Raw genomic sequence first — 20,268 nt, forward strand, 5'->3', positions numbered from 1 at the left:
GGTTTCCCCTCGGGAACCTGGACATGAACTCTGCAGTGCCCCCCAGTGGGTATCATGCTTCACAAGCATGGCGACGTGAAGTACAAGCAGAAGGTGACGTCAGCATGGATCAGCCCTCGCCTCCAAAGCAGATCATGTGACCAACAGGAAAAGGGCTGTGCACGTGCACGGTTGCTGGCTTCTTCTTACGTTCCCGTCAAATTAGGGGACGTCGTGATTTTCCCAGATCGGCAGCTGGTCCAGCAAGTGTTTAGGGGGCGGGTGCATCTTCTTTTACTTGTCTTTGTGAAGAATCACCCTCCTCAAAGACAGAGAACACCAGTTCTTTTGTGTCGTCCTTTTTGGAGACCCGCCAGTGACCGGGGAGTTGGTCACCGGTGGTGATGAAGTACCTGGACGGTCACGATGGCCAAAAGGTTTGAAATGAAAACGAAAAAGAAAAGGGAGCAGCAGTTGTACTGAGGGACGAGAAATCTGCAGAGCTCAGACAAGGGGTCGGTGTCGGAGATTAGCCTTGGTGTTTATCGGCCCCCGATCAGCTGGTCCACAAGGTCCGACTTCATTTCGACGCCGTTTATCGATGACCGATCTGCGAGAACACGGGAACCGGTGGGGTCTGAGGTCCAGACGATCTGGAGGAACCCTCGGTTTTGAGGTTTGAGCCTTGAAGCTCTGAGGTCAGACGGTGAGCTAATGTTGGGAAACCACAGCAGCTTAGAGTGACCGGATAAAGATTAAAAGCTAATTGTCTGACCCCTGCGGTCCAAACCCCCTCGACGTGGACCCAGGAGGACCCAACTACCGCCAATCAGCGAACGATAAACCTAGGAACGCTTTCGTCCGCCGTGGTAAAATGTTTCACAGTCACATGGTGTCCCTGGTTTCCATAGTAGCAGCACATAGTGTCGGTGGTCGACTCCTTTCTATTTCTTGGTCCCGACACTTGTCTATCCCCTTTCAGTCGCGCCCTGGACAAACGTGAAGTACCCATGTGTAGGAGAGTACTATCACTGCGTCCTTGTTCAAGGGTTGTGGGTTCTGGGGATCTTCTGCTCAGCAGGTCCAGGGTGAAATGATCAAACCAGTCTTTTCATGCATGCATTTAATAACCCTTTGTCTACACTCTTTTGTTTACAAAATATTTACAGAGCATCCCGGCAGAGGCCGGCAAACACACACACTCACACACACATTGCCCATTTGTCCATCCAAACACGCCGCGAGTGTCGGTTACCGCCGTCGGGACTCGTGGTTCCTTGCGTTTTTCTGTCCAAGAGATCCAAGAGACCGGGTGAAGGACGGTTTCGGCTGTGATCGTGGTTTCGTGTCCGTTTGTCGCAGAGAAGACGCCTCACTTTGTGGATCCCGGTTGAGGATCAGCAAGACATCGGGGAGGAAGACGTGATTATCCTTAGGAGACTGAAGAGACTTCTGTCTTGCTGGTAGATACCGAGGTCTCGTCCTCCACCATGCCGCCCATACCAATAGTGCTCAGCATGCAGTTACGGAACTGGAAGTGGGAAAGGGTAAAAGTTAGGAGGCAAGAACCAGGCAGGGATATCTTCCTCTTAAAAGCAAGCTGCTTCTGGAGCCAACTTTATTTAGTTTCTACCAGTAACTGTTTATCGGCAACTTAAGAACCGGTAGCTTAATGTCTCCGGTTTGAAGGATCTCTTTGACTTCTCCCGCTGAGGAGCTAAGCTAATGCAGGAGCAGCTTAAACCTTCCAGTGGCCACAAGGGCGCAACTCCACTGGTAGCCAAAATACGGGAGTCCACGTCATTATTTTAAAGCCTGAGTGAACGTTCCCTGTGGGAACCCTTGGTATCGGGAGGAGATCCAAAGAGTAGCAAACACTTCTGCTACGACTGGAGGAAATGGTAAAAAAGTGAACGTCCAGTCCAAAAAAAATCATCTCTCAAGGTACGAGTCTACTTCTCTTTGGACCCTTCAACATCAGACTCCACCGGCAAAAGTTCCTTTCTATTTCGCTCTGTGCTTCTGTACCGGCTCAGGGAGGTCAGAGGTTCTGCCCCTTTAATTACCCCCGTCTGCCTCTCAGCCAGACACTATTAACCTCTTTCACCCCCGCCGTCCCGCGAGCATCCATACTCAGTCTACCGTCCTTTGTCAGGATGTCCACATCGTGACGCAATTCATGAACACCCGGGTCCTTCGTTATTGATTAAACAGTCGGGGGAAGCTTCCTCCCGGGACTTTGGTATCAGAATTCTGTCTTGAATTTCTCCTCAATGGTCAACAGCTCAGCTCTGAGCTGCTTTCCGATGGGGAATCTACTTTGAGCCAATAAAGCACCGTAAATCATTTAAGGCTGTAATTGATCAGGGTGAGATGCAGTGATTGGTTCAGTCGTGTTAAAGAGAGTACAGTGCAGGTCTTCATTTTGGGGGTTCTACCGCTGCATTAGCTTGTGCTGCTCGGTCTCCTTACGTAAGGACCAAGAATAGCCTTTTAGATTTTCTACGACGACTCGCAAGTTCACGCCGGGATTTCAGAGAATATCACCCACCTGTTTGTTCATCAGGACGTAGATGACTGGGTTGAACAAGGCCGAGCTCTTGGAGAAGAAAGCGGGGATCGCCATGGAGGTGGCCGAGAAGGCGGCTCCCTTGTTGAAGAAGATCCAGGCGGCGAAGCTGGCGTACGGCGTCCAGGCGACCAAGAAGCCGAGCACCATCAGGACGCACATGCGGGTCACCTCCCTCTCAGCCTTCTGAGTGGACTCTGACTCCTGCTGCTGGGCTGCAGCCTGCGATGGATAAGAAAGGTCAGACGTGAAGTTCAATCCAGAAGTAAATCGGAGTGCTTTGCATGCCGAACTCTACTTGTGCTTCAAGAAGTATAGTTTTCTGCTTCTTCTGAAGTACATCTGACACTTACAGCTTTGACGGTGAGCACCAGGCTGCCGTAGGTGAAGAAGATGGTGCCGACCGGGACGCAGAAGTGGCAGATGAACATGTACATGACGTAGGACTCGTTGTTGTAGCCCGGAGCCAGAGTGTAGTAGTCTGGACCACAGGAGCACTGCAGACCCTCTGGGATGTACCTGAGAAAGGCGGATCCATAGTCAGTGGAATATTCGATATTTGAGAAACACCTGCACCTTTAGAGAGACGCTCCACTGGCTTGCAACTAAAAGAAAAACCTTCCCTTAAAGTCGGGGTCACGTCCAGGTTTTGACTGGAACTCGGGGTACGAGTGGTGTTTTTACCTGGACCATCCGCCCAGAGGGGGTGCGGCGCATGAAAGAGCCATGATCCATGTGAACAAGACCCCGACCCCGGCGTGGCTGGAAGTGAACTTGAAGCTTCCCATGGGTTTGCACACCACAATGTATCTCTCAACAGCCAGGACCACCAGAGACCAGAGAGCCACTTGTCCTGCAAGCAGAGAAACCCTGGGTCAACCCATCGCGTCGCAACGGACGCGCGATTCAAAAACCGCCCGCCGTCGTTCTCACCTCCGAGGGTGGCCATGAAGCCCTCCACGGCACATCCCATCGGCCCGAAAATAAAGTAGCCGTTGATGGCGGTTACGAAGGTGATGGTGAATCCGAAGCAGACCATGATGAGCCCGGCCACCGCCAGGTTGACCAGGATGAAGTTGAGAGGTTGACGGAGCTTCTTGTTCTGCGCCGTGACCACCAGAGTCAGGGCGTTGATGGGGAACCCGGTGCAGATCAGGAAGAACATGTAGGCGGCGAGCAGCTTGAACAGGATGGGGTCCCCGAGGTAGTACTGAGGGTACTCGAAGGGACTGCGGACAAGCCCTGTCCTGTTGTTCAAGGGGATGTAGAAGTTCTTGCCCTCGGTGCCGTTCTCCATTTTCTCAAAGTGCGAGGACCACATGCAGCTTGCAAGGCAATGGGGAGGTGTAGCGCGGCTCGTGGATCTCCAGTCGCAGTTTTATACACTTCAACGCAGGATTAGATGGGGATTGAGAGGAAGGCTCTCCTCTAATCCGCCTGCAAATCATCTTAACACCAGATGATGATCAACTTTTCTCAAGTGACAGTGATAAGTGTGCTGATGTTTTTCTTTCTCTTCTGTCCATCGGGTCATTTCCAGCCTTCCAGCTTACAGGGGTTTAAGGAGGGTCACTTCCATCTACACCTCCGTCCTCGATTTTTAAATCGGTCTCCGGGGCATCGGCGTGTTGCTGATGCAACCTTGACTCGATTGCGCTTTTTCTCGGTCAGGGTTTTTTTTTTTTTCGCACACCAGGGAGGCGATCGAAAGGGGACGTCCATCAATACTGAAAACACAAACGCCAGTTTGTTTTATGGATCGGCAAATAAAACACGACTGGGATCAGCTTGCGATATCGTCGTTTTCATGCGTTCCTATTCAGGCTCATTACATTTGTTGTGACCTTCTCAGCTCCTTCCCGTCTTCTTCCCCAAGAACCCTTGATGAGACTCTGAACCCCCGGTTGTTCCCCTCGCACCTTCAACCGGATCCTCACGTCATGTCTATCTTGTTTGAACTAAGTTGCTGAGAAGATTAAAAACCCACATGTTGCAACTCAGGGGGTCTGAAGGAACCTGCTCAGGTGGAGATACTGGGCTGAAACCCGACCGGGGTTTAGACCAGGTCCCATCTGCTCTAGATGGGACCCGTCGGTAGAGGCAGGGGAGGCCGGGCCTCACCTGTCATCACGGGAAGAACAAAATGCAAAATGAAAAACTAAATTAAATGGTTATATTTATCCAGTGATTTATACTGTGAAGTTATTTTCCACGTCGCTTCACCATTTTTAGTTATTTTTTTATCAAAATCGCAAAAAAAAAAAAAATCGCATTTACAGGTCAAATATGAAGGGACTATGGATTGTGCAATGATTCTGCTAACTGTGCTAGCACGCTATGCAATCAGACCGTATTGCTGAAGTCACTATTAAAAAAAAACACTTAATATATTAACTAAACATCGGACTATGTATGTCAGATGTTCTCGTCAACAACTGTAACTTGTTTCTCGTAATCATAAAACGAAGAGGCATTAGGTGAGGCAGGCAGTGTCGGTGCCTCATGTTAGGGGGCGCCGCTGATCCCAGGGGTCTTTCTTACTCCTCGGCTCCAGAATAATAGAATTAGCATTAGCAAGCTACAGTAAACAGTTAGCAAGTCAAGTGCAGCCATCCGGCTATTTTTTTTTCCCCAATGTCATAGGTCTGTATAGCTCACAAATATAAATCTCCTGGGCAGCTTCTCCACTTTTTGGCCCTGAAGGATCTCCTTCAAACTGTTCCTGAGGCGACAAAGTTGCTCCAGCCGGTGGTCACTGTTCCAGAGCGCTCGTTCTCGGCACCGAAAAGACCCAAAACATTCAGTCGGAACAGGAACGATCGAGGACGACTGTCTTCACTGGTGAGGATTTCCATTGAGAGACTTTTAAAAGTGAAGAAAGATAAGTAAGACTTCTACAAGCAAGTTATGGATGCTTCAGAAGGAGCGGCGGATGGACTTCAGTTATAAGTAAAGGTAAGAGATTTTTTTTTATATGTGCTTTTTTTCTATACTACAGTTTGTATCTGCAAAGAATGCTTATATGCTATTTTAAACAAAACACATCAACTGCTGCCAATGAAATGGTGAATAAGCTGCTCTGTAGGTTAATATGTCAAATCAGAAAAGCGGTCATCAGATGCTCATGTATTTAGCTAATCTTTATTCATTCCTGTACAATCACCCTTCCCTATCCAGGCCCGGCGTCTGGGCGTACCGCCTGTTAGGTAACACCCTCGCCGGGGTAATTAGAATTATTTTCAGAGCTGTCGAGTCAAGGAGGATCTTTTTGGTCTTACAGGCTGTCGTCAGAGAATTTTCCGTCCTCCGGCGTCTGGAGTTGCCACCTCCTTCTGAGCTCCCTGAGTTCACAGATGTTTACCGCTGGTAGCTCATACAAATGACCGTGGTTCCTTTGAATTGGTGATTTTTGTTCAGGCTCCAGGTTGTTGGGGTCAGTTCTAGGGACTCCTGCCTGTTGACTGCTGAGAAACTACAGTCTGGTTGTGTTTAGTGGCACTGCATTTATTGACGTCCATTCTCTGAAGGAGGTCCGATATTTGAGTGTCCGGCAGCAGACAAGCCTTTCTCGGTTGAACCGTGGTAACCGAGACCTTTGAGTAAGGGGGCGGAGACTGTCCTGGTGCCGCTACGAGGGCTACAAGTCCATGTCCAGCTGCTGCTGCTCATGGGCCGTAGAACACCTCTGTCTTGCTGGTGGATATCTGGGTCTCAGCCCCTACCATCCGGCCCATCCTGACGGTGCTACAGAACTCCGAGTGGAGAAATTTGTGCAAAAAAATAACAGCTTGAAAGGTGAATTCCCAGTATCTCTACCGTTCCAACACCCTCCTGTTTGTTCAGGAGCTCTTAGAGAAGAAGGCGGGCACGGCCACCTTGCCGGACCTAGGGGGCCATTCCCTTGTTGAAGAAGATCCAGGAGGTGACGCTGGCCAACAGCATCCTGGAAACCAGGAAGCCAAGCAACATCGGGGTGCACATGCTTGTCACTTCCTTCCCCGAGCTACAACCCGGACATCAGCGGACCATCCGTTACCCTCCGAAGCTAGAGGGCTCACACTGGAGGAAAAGGTATTCAAAAATGGACATGCACTGCCTCCACTTGTCCTGTATGCTTAAAATACTCTGCGGTACTTCCAAATGTGAACATGGTGGAAGACAGAAGTGGCTGTACTCCACATGTACTATGTACTGCATCTACATTACTACTTTATCCTACCAGCCTGATTCAGTCACCTTCGACCGAGGGAGGTCAACCAAGTCGTGCAAAACTACAAACTGCCACAAGACCTGTGACGGAGTTATTAATTTGTGTCCACAAATATCCAAAAATACTGCCCAGATCAAGCAAACACTCCTGTGAGTACTCACAGTTCATGAAAACCCAGACATAACCCCCCCCTTCAGGTTCTGTTTGCCCTCCATCTGCTTAGGGCACGCAGTGGGGAGTGATTAGTTTAGGAGGAAAGATTATACAAGCCAGGGAGGCTGCAGTCCAGTGCTTGAAGCTCTTTTCCAATCCCCACCACCACCACCCAGGCCAGCTTACATCCCTTCAACAGGTCACTGTTGTAGTGGATGATATAAGAAAAAGTAGAGTATTTGTGGAAGAGATGGGCTAAGGAGGCTCTGGTCTGTCTTTGTGACCCTCCAGTGAGATGGTTTGGTTCAGTCCGGCTCTCTCTGCAGCACCATGTTTGTGGAGAACCTTCTCTGTCCTTCAGGCCCCTGGGATTGTTCTCCAGGTGTTCTGCTAAAACATCTGTCTGGGACCTCCGATCATGTGACCATCTATGACCTGCTTGCTCAGGTGCTTCGGTGCTCAAATGGTACCCTCGTCGGGACCAACTGAGGAGGCAGTGATCCAGGTGGAGGTGGTGACCTTGGAGCTGCCCATTGGGCATTTCTTTAGATGGAGAAGGGGACTTGCAGTAACAGTAGATGGTGGGTGTAGAACACCAATTGTGCCACCCTTAATGGACCAGCCCCAGGTGGCCTGAGATAAATGTTCCCTCAGGGAGGTTTGAAAGGTGATGTGAATTCAAAGCAGACCATGATCAGGTTAGGAAGTTGACCGGGAACCTGTTGAAGACCAGGAAGAACATGTTCAGGGCTGTTAATTTGAGAACCCATGGGTCGGTAAGGTAGCACTTCAGGCAGTGCAAGGGACTCAGGGGCCAGCCTTGTTCTGAAGTTCACAGGGATGCAGGAGTTGTTGCCCTTGGGAAGGGGAGTACCTCCAAGAGCTCGCCCTGCAGAACCAACCGTGATCAGGTCCCTGTTAGCATGGTTCTTCACTCCTTTGGTCTCCACCCCCTCGACTGCCCAACAATCCATTTGGCGTCTCCCAGGAGTTCATCGGTAGTTCACCAGCAAGCGCAGGGTTGAGATGTTTTCGACAACTTACCTGGTAACCAGGTAATAACCGATTTCTGGTTGAGGCAGAAGCTGGGAGGTCATGGTCTCCTCACCACTGTCTCTAAGAGCTTGGGCTTCTTACAGAGGGGGTCCAGACCTCCTTGACATGGAAGGTGTCATCAGACAACTTGCGATTCGGCACCAGATAAATAAAATCTAACTTAAAAAACAGATAACAGATAAAAGGTTTTAAGTCTGACCGCTAACAACAATGTAATACCCTGTTAAAGCTGATAGCTATGTAATAGCTATGTAATAGCTATGTAATAGCAACTCCAAACACTGATAGCAGTCACCAGAAGGGCTGAGTGCGAGCGTGGCCAGCGCAGGTAGCTGCTCCGCCAAGGCTGAAATTGAATAAAGATCTTACAAATTAAAGAAGTGCAATAGTAATAGATACACCCCTAAAGCTATAACTTAATTAGCCAGCGATCCATGCAATTTTGAGGCAATGCCAAAATGTTAATAGGATTCTCAGGGCACTAAATGTTGGCATGGGAAACATGTCCGCTGTCCCAGGCCAGTGTGTGTGACAAGCCAGTTGTTTGAAGCCATGGAGGAACGGTTTAATCATAGTCAGCAGATCAGCTACTCATTAAACCGGCACTGACGGAAACCAGATAAGTTATAAGTTCATCCAGCGTTAAAACCGAACAGAAGGAGCAGCTTCATCCTCATCGCCACTTCCTGGAATTCAGAGCTGGCGCACATCGAACCTAAACCGCTTTGAAAGTTGTAATTTCACAAAGGTAATAAATGACTTGTATGTCTACCGCAAGGAGCGCAGCATACCTGTGGCGGGTAGCTTTAGCTTAGCATGAGACCAAGCCACAACTGGGTCCGTAGTAGCGCCCCTGCTGCACATACTCATAAAAGAATATATAGTAGTTACACAATAAGTGTCATAACAGTGTCATAGCAGTGTCATAGCCGTGTCATAGCGGTGTAATAGCGGTGTAATAGCGGTGTAATAGCGGTGTAATAGCGGTGTAATAGCAGTGTAACAACAGTATACTGACATGATTCAACCGCACGCAATTCGTGCCACTGAACGTATTGCATGGCAACGCTAGCAGTATTATGGGATGTTGAGTAGGGGGGGGTCAAGAATGCTAGTTTTTGCACACCCTAATCCATTTATTGTCGGGTCAAACGATGCCCCGGTTAACGAGGATCATTTAATGAGCAATTAGGAGCCATTAGCTCGTTAGCAGCAGATCCAGGACTGTCGCGGAAGGGAGTCCAGTTCTGGGGTCCGGTTCTGGGGTCTCCCTGATCCAGCTGGGGATCCTTCAGCCCCCCCCACCTGCTGATTGGCTGCCGGTCCCGTCCCATTCTTTAACCTGTTATAATCCTGCTGAAACACATTGATTGACAATCAATTTGATCGGAGGGGATTTGGCCTTTGTGTGTGTGTGTGTGTGTGTGTGTGTGTTAATGTGAGTGGGTTGGTATGTCAACATGTGTGTGTGCGTGTTTGTGTGTCAGTGTCTCTATGAGTGTATATGTATTTCAATGTGTGTGTGTGTGTGTCTGTGTGTGTGTGTGTGTGTGTCTGTGTGTGTGTCAGTGTCTCTATGAGTGTCCATGTATTTCAATGTGTGTGTGCATGCGTGCGTTTATGTTTTGTCAGTGTGTGTGTGTCTGTGTCTCGTTGCACGGGTGTGCTGGTGTGTCTGTGCGTTAATGTTTGTGTTAGTGGCTTAGTATGTAAACGTGTGCGTGTGTGTGTGTGTGTGTGTATGTCAGCATCTCTATCTGTGAGTGTATGTACTTCAATGTGTGTGTGTGTGTGTGTCTTTCCAGTGTGTGTGTCTGTGTGTGTCTGTGAGTGCTTTTATGTGTCTGTTAATGTGAGTGGGTTGGTATGTCAACGTGTGTGTGTGTGTGTGTGTGTGTCAGTGTCTCTACGTATGCGTTTGTATTTCTGTGTGTGTGTGTGCGTGCGTGTTCATGTCTTTACAGTGTGTGTGTGTGTGTCTGCGTTTGGTTGCACAAGTGACTTTGTGTGTCTGTGTGTTAATGTTTATGTTAGTAACTTGGTTTGTAAACGTATGTTTGTGTGTCAGTGTCTGTGTATGTGTGTGTGTGTGTGTGTGTGTGTGTGCGTGCGTTAATGTCTTGTGAGTGTTTGTGTGTGTGTGTGTGTGTGTTTGTGCGAGTGAGTTTGTGTGTCAGCATCTCTATGTGTGTGTGTGTGTATGTACTTCAATGTGTGTGTGTATGTATATCAATGTGTGTGTGTGTGTGCATTTGCATTTGTCTTGTCATTATGTGTCTGTGTGTGTATGTGCACGAGCGAGTTTGTGTGTCTGTGTGTTAATGTGGTGTTAATGGTTGGTATGTCAACGTGTGTGTGTGTGTGCGCGCATTTGTTTGTCAGTGTCTCTGTGTTTATTTATGTGTGTGTGTGTGTGTGTGTGTGTGTACGAGTGAGTTTGTCTGTCAGCCTCTCCAAGTTTGTGTGTGTACTTAAATGTGAGTGAGTGTGTAATTATATGAATGTGTGTGTGTGTGTGTGTGCGTTTGCGTTTGTCTCATCACCATGTCTGTGTCCTTGTGTGTGTCCTTGTGTTAATGGCTAGGTATGTCAACATGTGTGTGTGTGCATTTGTGTGGCAGTGTCTCTATGTGTGTGTGTATGTGTGTGTGTGTCTGTGTCTGTGTGTGTGTGAGTGAGTAAGTTTGTGTGTCTGTGTGTTAATGTTTGTGTTAGTGGGTCATATTTCAACATGTGTGCGCATTTATGTCTTGTCCGTGTGTGTGTGTGTCTTTATCCATGCATGTGAGTGAGTTTGTTTGTCTGTGTGTGTATATATTTCAATGGGTGAGTGTGTGTGTGTGTGTGTGTGTGTGTGTGTGTGTCTGTCTGTCTGTTAATGTTATTATGAATTGTTGTCAGTGTGTGTGTGTGTGTGTGTGTTTCAACGTCTGTGTGTGTGTATGAATATCAATGTGTGTGTGTATGTGCGAGTGGGTTTGTGTCAATATTACTGTCAGTAAGTCTTGCTGTCAATATTAAGTTGTGTCTGTCAGTGTGTGTGTATGATTGTGTGTATCGGTGTAGGCATTTAAATTTGTGTGTGTGTGTGTGTGTGTTTACGTCCTGTTGTCACCTTTGTGTGTGTCAGTGTGTGGTATGTGTGTGTGTGTGTTCAGTCAGATGATTGACAGCAGGTCTGGCAGAAGTTGGTGGTTCCCTTCAAGACCAGGACCAGGATCCTGGAGGTCTCATGGATCGGTGAGGAGCAACACACACACACACACACACACACACACACACACACACAAAGAGTGACAAACAGACAAGCTGACATAAAGACACACACAAACACACCAACACAAAGGCACACACGGGGACAAACAAACATACATACACACTGAAACACACACACACACACACACACCGCAGTATTGATCTTTTACTGTGTCTCACACAGCGGTCCCAGCTCACACACACACGCACACACAGAGATAGAAAGACAAACACATACACACAATGCACACTGAAAGGAACACACACACATACCGCTGTACTGATTTTTTACTGTCTTTCTCTCACACAGACACACACACACACACATACATATGTACACAATGCACTCTGAAACACATACACAAACACACATGCATGTACCCACAATGCACTCTGAGACACACACACACATACATATACGCACAATGTACACTGAAACACACACACACACACACACACATGCATACACACACAATGCACACTGAAATACGCACACAAACACACATGCATATACAGATAATGTACACTTAAACACAAACACACATACACACATAATACACAGAGAAACACACACACACACACACATATACATATACACACAATGCACACTGAAACACAAACACACACACATGCATATACACAAAATGCAATGCTCACTTAAACACACACACACACACACACATACATATACACACCATGCACACTGAAACACACACACACATGCATATACACACTATGTGCACTGAAACACACACACATACATTCACACATGCATATACACACTATGCACACTGAAATACACACACATACACATACACACAATGCACACTGAAACACACACACACATACATATACACAAAATGTACACTGAAACACACGCAAACACATATGCGTACACACACAATGCACACTTAAACACACACACAAACACACATACATATACCAACAATGCACACTGAAACACACACACACACACACACATACATACATGTACACACAATCCACACTGAAACACAAACACACATGCAAATACACACATGTAACACTGAAACATGAACACATACATATGCACACAATGCACACTGAAACACACACACACATACATATTCACACAGTGCACAAAAAAACACCCACACAGACACACACACACACACATATATACATATATGCACTATGCGCACTGAAACACACACACACACACACACATATATACATATATGCACTATGCGCACTGAAACACACACACACTCACACACACAAACACGCATGCATACACACACAATGCACACTGAAATACACACACAAACACGCATACACAAATAATACACAGAGAAAAAAGAAACACACACACACACATATATACATATACACACGATGCACACTGAAACACGAACACACACAGACACATACACATACACTGAAACAAACACACACACACATGCATATACACACAATGCAATGCACACTGAAACACACACACATACATACATATACACACAATGCACACTGAAACACACACATACATATACACACAATGCACACTGAAACACACACACACACACATGCATATACACACTATGCGCACTGAAACACACACATACACACATGCATATACACACAATGCACACTGAAATACACACACACACATATATACATATAATACACAGAGAAACACACACACACATACATATACACACAATGCACACTAAAACAAATACACAAACTGCTGTATTGATATATTTAATATATCTCTCTCTCACACACACACACGCATGCATGTACACACAATGCACATAGAAATACACACACACATACAAATACACACAATGCACACTGAAACACACACACACATAGACATATGCACTATGCACACTGAAGCACACACACACATACATATACACACAATGCATACTTAAACACACACACACACACAATGTACACTGGAACACACACACACAAACACGCATGCATATAAACATATATATACACACAATGCAGACTAAAACAATTACACAAACTGCTGTATTGATATATTTAGTATGTCTTTCACACACACACACACACACACACACCGGCGCTGACGTAACCGGGGCCATTGACGTAGGCGTCCATGGTTGCCACGGCAACCCAAAGAGGAAGCGTCCACCTGTCACGCGGCGCTAAGAAGTGTGCCGGCCGGGGGATTTCCGGCCCAAGCTGCTTGTCTACATCGGCTTAGCGGACAGAAACGGCGCCGCAGCTGCTACGCTAACACCCGGCTAACCACACCGGGGGTGGGGGGGGTCACGCCAGGGGTCAAACCTCACACACCTCACACACTTCAGCACTTCAGGACACACACACACGACACACACACTGCAACACACGCCATCGGAAACCACAATACATCAACCTGGGATAGATAGATAGATAGATAGATAGATGGATGTTTTGACAGACAGATGGACGGACGGAGGTGGTCACCAGGTGAGCTGCTAAGTGGATCACCTGCAGGTGAAAGGTGAGGAAAAGCTGGGATCAGCAGACTTTACTGGGAGCCAAAAGTCACATGTAAACACTTAATAGGATTCAAGCTCCAATTCGCAGCTCCACGAGTGCTTATCACACCTGCTACGCACAGGAAGTGTCCTGCATGACACAGGAAGTGTCCCGTGACCACACAAAGTGTCCTGCAAGGCGCAGGAAGTGTCCTGCACCAAGCAGAAGGTGTGCTATGACCACAGGAAGTGCCCTGCTCATATCTTGAGGTATCCTGGACTACCCTGGAAGTGTCCTGAAAGGCACTGAAAGTGTCTTGCAAGGCACAGGACGTGTCCTGCACACATCTTGAGGTACCCTGGACCACACAGGAAGTGTCCTGCACTGCACAGGAAGTGTCCTGCACTGCACAGGAAGTGTCCTGCACAGCACAGGAAGTGTCCTGCACTGCACAGGAAGTGCCCTGCACACATCTTGAGGTATCCTGGTCCACAAAGTAAGTATCTTGCAAGGCCCAGAAAGTGTCTTTCAAGGCACTGGAAGTGTCCTGCACTGCACAGGAAGTGCCCTGCACGTATCTTGAGGTATTCTGGACCACACAGGAAGTGTCTTGCAAGGCACAGAAAGTTCTTGCAAGGCACAGGAAGTGTCCTGCACTGCACAGGAAGTGCCCTGTACACATCTTGAGGTACCCTAGGTCACACAGGAAGTGTCCTGCAAGGCATAGAAAGTTCTTGCAAGGCACAGAAAGTGTCCTGTGACCACACAAAGGGTCCTGTGGCCACAGGAAGTGTCTGACACCACACAGAAGGTGTGCTATGACCACAGACAGTGTCCTACATGGCACAGGAAGTGTCCTGTGTGGCACAGGAAATGTCCTCCACCAAACAGGAAGTGTCCTGTACCACACAGAAGGTATGCTTTGACAACAGGAAGTGTCCTGCTTGGTAAAGGAAGTGCCTTTCACTGCACTCGAGGGATACTCCAGTGCGCAGGAAGTGCCTTGCACACATTTTGAAGGGTCCTGGACCACACAGGAAGTGTCCTCTGACCACAGGAAGTGTCCTCTGACCACAGGAAGTGTCCAGCACTACTCAGAAGGTGCACTGTAACAGCAGGAAGTGTGTATGTGGGCGCAGAGGATCAGCTGTTAGTGGGGCAGTAGGGCAGGTTACATGACTGCCCCAGAACACATTGCTCCACATTCAGAGTGTGTGTGTGCCAATCTGTGTGTTTGTGTGTAACATTCTGTCTGTGTGTAAGTATGTGTGTGCATGTATGCTGTGCATGTCTAAATGTGTTTATTTCGGTGTGTGTGTGAGAGCGTTTGTGTGTGCTGTATGTATGTATGTATGTATGTATGTATGTATGTATGTATGTATGTATGTATGTATGTATGTATGTATGTATTTGAATGCGTACGAGTCAATTTGTATTTGTAAGTATGTGTGTCTCACATTGTGAATGTTGTATCTGTGTGTATGTATGTGTTTGTGAATGTGTGTTTCTTAGTACATGTATATGTATGTATATATATGTGTGTGTATGTATGTGTGTGTGTGTGTGTGTGTGTGTGTGTGTGTGTTTCTGAGTACATGTATATGTATGTATGTATGTGTGTTTGTATGCATGTATGAGTGTATGTATGTACGTATTTAAATACTTAAATATGTATGTATGTATGTATGTATGAATGCAGTTATGTCTGCATGTGACATATATGTATGCATGGTTGTATGTATGTATTTTTGTGTATGTATGTATGTTTGTTTTTGTGAATGTATATGAATGTCAGTAGGTTTGTTTGTATTTGTGCACATGTATAAATGGATATGTATGTATGTATATACATATATGTGTGTGTGCGTGTGCATGTGTCTGTGTGTGTGTGCGTGCTTGTATGTACTTTTGTGTATTTTTTGTATGTTTATGTATGTATGACTGTATGTATGGTTGTGTGTATATATATATATATATATATATATATATATATATATATATATATATGCATGGTTTAATTTATATATGTATGTCTGTATGTGTGTATTTTTGTATATGTGCATGTATGTATGTATGTATGTTTGGATGTATGGATGGATGTACATATGTGTTTGTGTCTGCTTGGATGTTTGTGTGCATGTATATATGTGTAAGTATGTATAAAGGTATGTATGTATTTGTGTGTATGTATGTCTGTGTGATTGTATGTATATACAGGACTGTCTCAGAAAATTAGAATATTGTGATAAAGTTCTTCATCTTCTGTAATGCAATTAAAAAAAACAAAAAATACTTTTTCATGATATTCTGATATTTTGAGATATGACTTTTTGAGTTTTCCTAAGTAAGCAATAATCAGCAATATTAAAATAATAAAAGGCCTGCAATATTTCGGTTGATTTGTAATGAATCCAGAATTTATCACATTTTTTATTTTTTTTAATTGCATTAAAAAAAACATAAATTACTTTTTCATGATATTCTAAAATTTTGAGATTGGATTTTTGAGTTTTCTTAAGATGTAAGCCATAATCAGCAATATTAAAATAATAAAAGGCTTGCGATATTTCAGTTGATTTGTAATTAATCCAGAATGTATAACATTTTTGTTTTTGTAATTGCATTACAGACGATAAAGACCTTTATCACAATATTCTAATTTTCTGAGATAGTCCTGTATGTGTAAGTAAGTATGTAAGTATGTATGTATTTGTGTGTATGTATGTTTGTGTGATTGTATGTGTGTGTGTGTGTATATATATATATATATGTGAGTGTGTATATGTGTGTGTAGATAAATTCTAAATATTCATGCACAAATGTATAGATTTGTATGTGTTATGTATGTTTATGTAAATGTTTGTGTGCATGTATGAATTCTGTCGGAGTGTATATATATGTGTGTATGTATATGGTTATGTATTTATGTATACATGTGTATTTTTGTAACTGTGTATGTATATATCATTGTTTGCATGTATGTATGTATGTTTGTATGTTTTTATAACTGTATGTATAAATGTAAGTGTGTATGTATGAATGGTTTGATGTATAAATGTATATATTTGTACACAAATATATACGTGTGTGTAAGTATTAATGTATCCATGCATGAATGTATGTATATTTGTAAGTAAGGATGTATGTTTTTGTGTATCCATGTATGTATGTATGTATGTATGTATGTATGTATGTATGTATGTATGTATGTATGTATGTATGTATGTATGTATGTATGTATGTGTAAAAATATTTATGTACTGTATGTATGTAAGTATGTATGTTTATATACATATGTATGTGTTTGTATGTACGAATGTATGTCTGTGTGTATTAATGTATTTATGTGTGTATGTATGTGTCTATGTTTTTGTGTATATAACTGTATATGAATATATGTTTATGTTGGTATGTTTATGTATGTATGTATATATATGTGCAGTATATGTAATATATACTGGATAAATATATACTTATATAAATATATATTTATGTATCTATGTTTTGTGTATTTATATATAAATCATATTGTATATGTGTGTTTGTGTATGTATGTATGGATGTATGTATGTATTGATGCATTTCTGTATGTATGCATGTGTATGTGTGCATGTACTTATATATGTTTGTGTGTATGTGTATGTAAGTCTGTGTGTGTGTATGTCTATGTGTGTATCAATGAATGAATGTGTTTGTATGCATGAATGTATGAGTGTATGAAAGTATGTATGTGTGTATGTATGTTTGTACACATGTATGTATGTATGTGTAAGTATATATGGTTGTGTATATATGTTTCTGTTTGTCTGTTTATATGTGTGAATGTATACGTGTGTGTATGTATATGTGTGTAAAAGTATGTATGTATGATTGTAAGTATGTATGGGTGTATTTGTATAACATATATTTGCATGTTTATAGTTTTATTTATATTTCTTATTCCCCCCCTTTTTTATCATTTTATTTTATTTATTATCTTATTTTTTACTGTTTGTACAATTTCCTACTATTATATATTATTGATATGTTTTACTCGAAACTCTGGCATGAATAAAGTTGTTCTTATTTTTATTCTTATTCTTATCTATGTATGTGTGTATGTATGGAAATGTGTGTATGTATTTATGTTTGTATTAATGTATGTTTGCATGCATGTACGTAAGTATGGATATTTTTAGGTATATATGTATGTATGTATGTACGTGTGTGTGTGTATGTATACATGGTTAAATGTATGTATGTGTGTGTAAATATATGAATGTGTGTGCATGTTTGTGTGTATGGATGGTTGCATGTATGTATGTATCTATATGTGTGTTTGTATGTGTAAAAGTATGTATGTATCTATATTTGTGCGTACGTAAATATGTTTGCATGTATCTGTTTGTAAATGTCCATGTATTTATGTTTGTATGAATGTATGTATATACATATGTAGGTATGTATGTGTTTGTGTATTTATGTATGTATGTGGGTATGTATCTTGGATGTTTATATGTATGTGTATATCTATGTTTGCATATGAGTTTATGTGTTTTTATATGTATATATGAATGTATGTACACATATTTGAATGTATGTGTGAATGTTTATATATGATGTAAATGTATTTATGCATGTATGTATGTATATAGCTAAGTAAGTGTTAATGTGCGTATGTTTGTATGTAAATATATATTTATGTATGTGTTTGTATGCATATAAAAGACTGTCTCAGAAAATTTGAACATTGTGATAAAGTTCCTTATCTTCTGTAATGCAATTAAAAAAACAAAATATACTGTTTCATGATATTCTAATATTTTGAGATAGGATTTTTGAGTTTTCTCAAGACGTAAGCCATAATCAGCACTATTGAAATAATGAAAGGCTTGCGATATTTCAGTTGATTTGTAATGAATCCAGAATGTATAACATTTTTGTTTTTGTAATTGCATTACAGAATATAAAGAACTTTAACACAATATTCTAATTGCCTTAGACAGTCCTGTATGTATGTGTGCAAAAATGTATGTATGTATTTTTGTATGTGTGTATGTATCTATGTATGTGCGTACTTATGTGTGTATGTATGTAAATATGTATGAATATGTGAATGCATGTATGTATACATGAATGTATGTAAATATATGTGTATGTATATATGCATGTAAGTATATGTTCACGTATGTATATAATTATGTATGTTTTAATGGATGTGTTTATCCGTGTATTTATGTTAGTATATATGTATATGTGTATGTACATATATGTATGTATGTATGTATGTATAAATGTATGTGTGCTTGTAAGTGTGCAAGTATGTATGAATATGCAAATGCATTTATGTATACGTGAATGTATGTAAATGTATGTTAGTGTTTATATGCATGTATGTATATAATGACATATGTATGTATATATCTATGTTTGTTTTAATGTATGTGTTGTAGGTATATGTCTATGTACATTTGTACATATGTATGTAGGTGTATATGTAAGTCTGTATGTACAGTATGTATGTATTTGTGTATGGATGCATGTTTGTATGAAAGTATTTTTGTGTTTATGTACAGTTTTTATGTCTATATGTCTGTATTTATGTATGTATGTTTGTGTGTATGTGGTGGTTGGTTATATGTGTGCATGTATGTATATATGTGTGAATATATGTATGTATGTATGTATGCCTGCATGTAGGTATATATGATAGTATTAACATATGAATGTTTGTGTGTATGTATTTATGTATATGTATGAATAAGTATGTATGCATATATTTCATTATATATATATATATATATATATTTATAAAATGTATATATGTATCTATATGTATTTGCTTATGAATTTTTGTATGGATATGTGCATGTATGTGTGTTTGTATGTATGTGTAAAAATATTTTATGTACTGTATGTATGTATGTTTATATACATATGTATGTGTTTGTATGTACGAATGTATGTCTGTGTGTATTAATGTATTTATGTGTGTATGTATGTGTCTATGTTTCTGTGTATATAACTGTATATGAATATATGTTTATGTTGGTATGTTTATGTATGTATGTATATATATGTGCAGTATATGTCATATATACTGGATAAATATATACTCATATAAATATATATTTATGTATCTATGTTTTGTGTATTTATATATAAATTATATTGTATATGTGTGTTTGTGTATGTATGTATGTATGGATGGATGGATGTATTGATGCATTTCTGTATGTATGCATGTGTATGTGTGCATGTACTTATATATGTTTGTGTGTATGTGTATGTAAGTCTGTGTGTGTGTATGTCTATGTGTGTATCAATGAATGAATGTGTTTGTATGCATGAATGTATGAGTGTATGAAAGTATGTATGTGTGTATGTATGTTTGTCCACATGTATGTATGTATGTATGTGTAAGTATATATGGTTGTGTATATATGTTTCTGTTTGTCTGTTTATATGTGTGAATGTATACGTGTGTGTATGTATATGTGTGTAAAAGTATGTTTGTATGATTGTAAGTATGTATTGGTGTATTTGTATAACATATATTTGCATGTTTATAGTTTTATTTATATTTCTT

At 42.3% G+C, this 20,268-nt stretch overlaps 1 protein-coding gene across 1 annotated transcript; it reads right to left on the reverse strand.

Moving 5' to 3' along the window:
- Positions 1-1,087: 1,087 nt before the first annotated feature.
- LOC147221863 (green-sensitive opsin) lies at positions 1,088-3,912 on the reverse strand. Its single transcript, XM_086168551.1, has 5 exons — positions 3,482-3,912; positions 3,233-3,401; positions 2,902-3,067; positions 2,531-2,770; positions 1,088-1,510 (listed from the first exon to the last, which is right to left on the reverse strand). Exons 1-5 carry the CDS (start codon positions 3,867-3,869, stop codon positions 1,412-1,414), a joined length of 1,062 nt encoding a protein of 353 aa, XP_086024677.1. The 5' UTR covers positions 3,870-3,912; the 3' UTR covers positions 1,088-1,411.
- Positions 3,913-20,268: the final 16,356 nt, after the last annotated feature.

This window comes from Fistularia commersonii, chromosome 21 (assembly GCF_037954325.1).
Source record: "Fistularia commersonii isolate RoL2024-O1a breed Wild chromosome 21, RoL_Fcom_v1.0, whole genome shotgun sequence".
Classification (NCBI taxonomy): domain Eukaryota; kingdom Metazoa; phylum Chordata; class Actinopteri; order Syngnathiformes; family Fistulariidae; genus Fistularia; species Fistularia commersonii.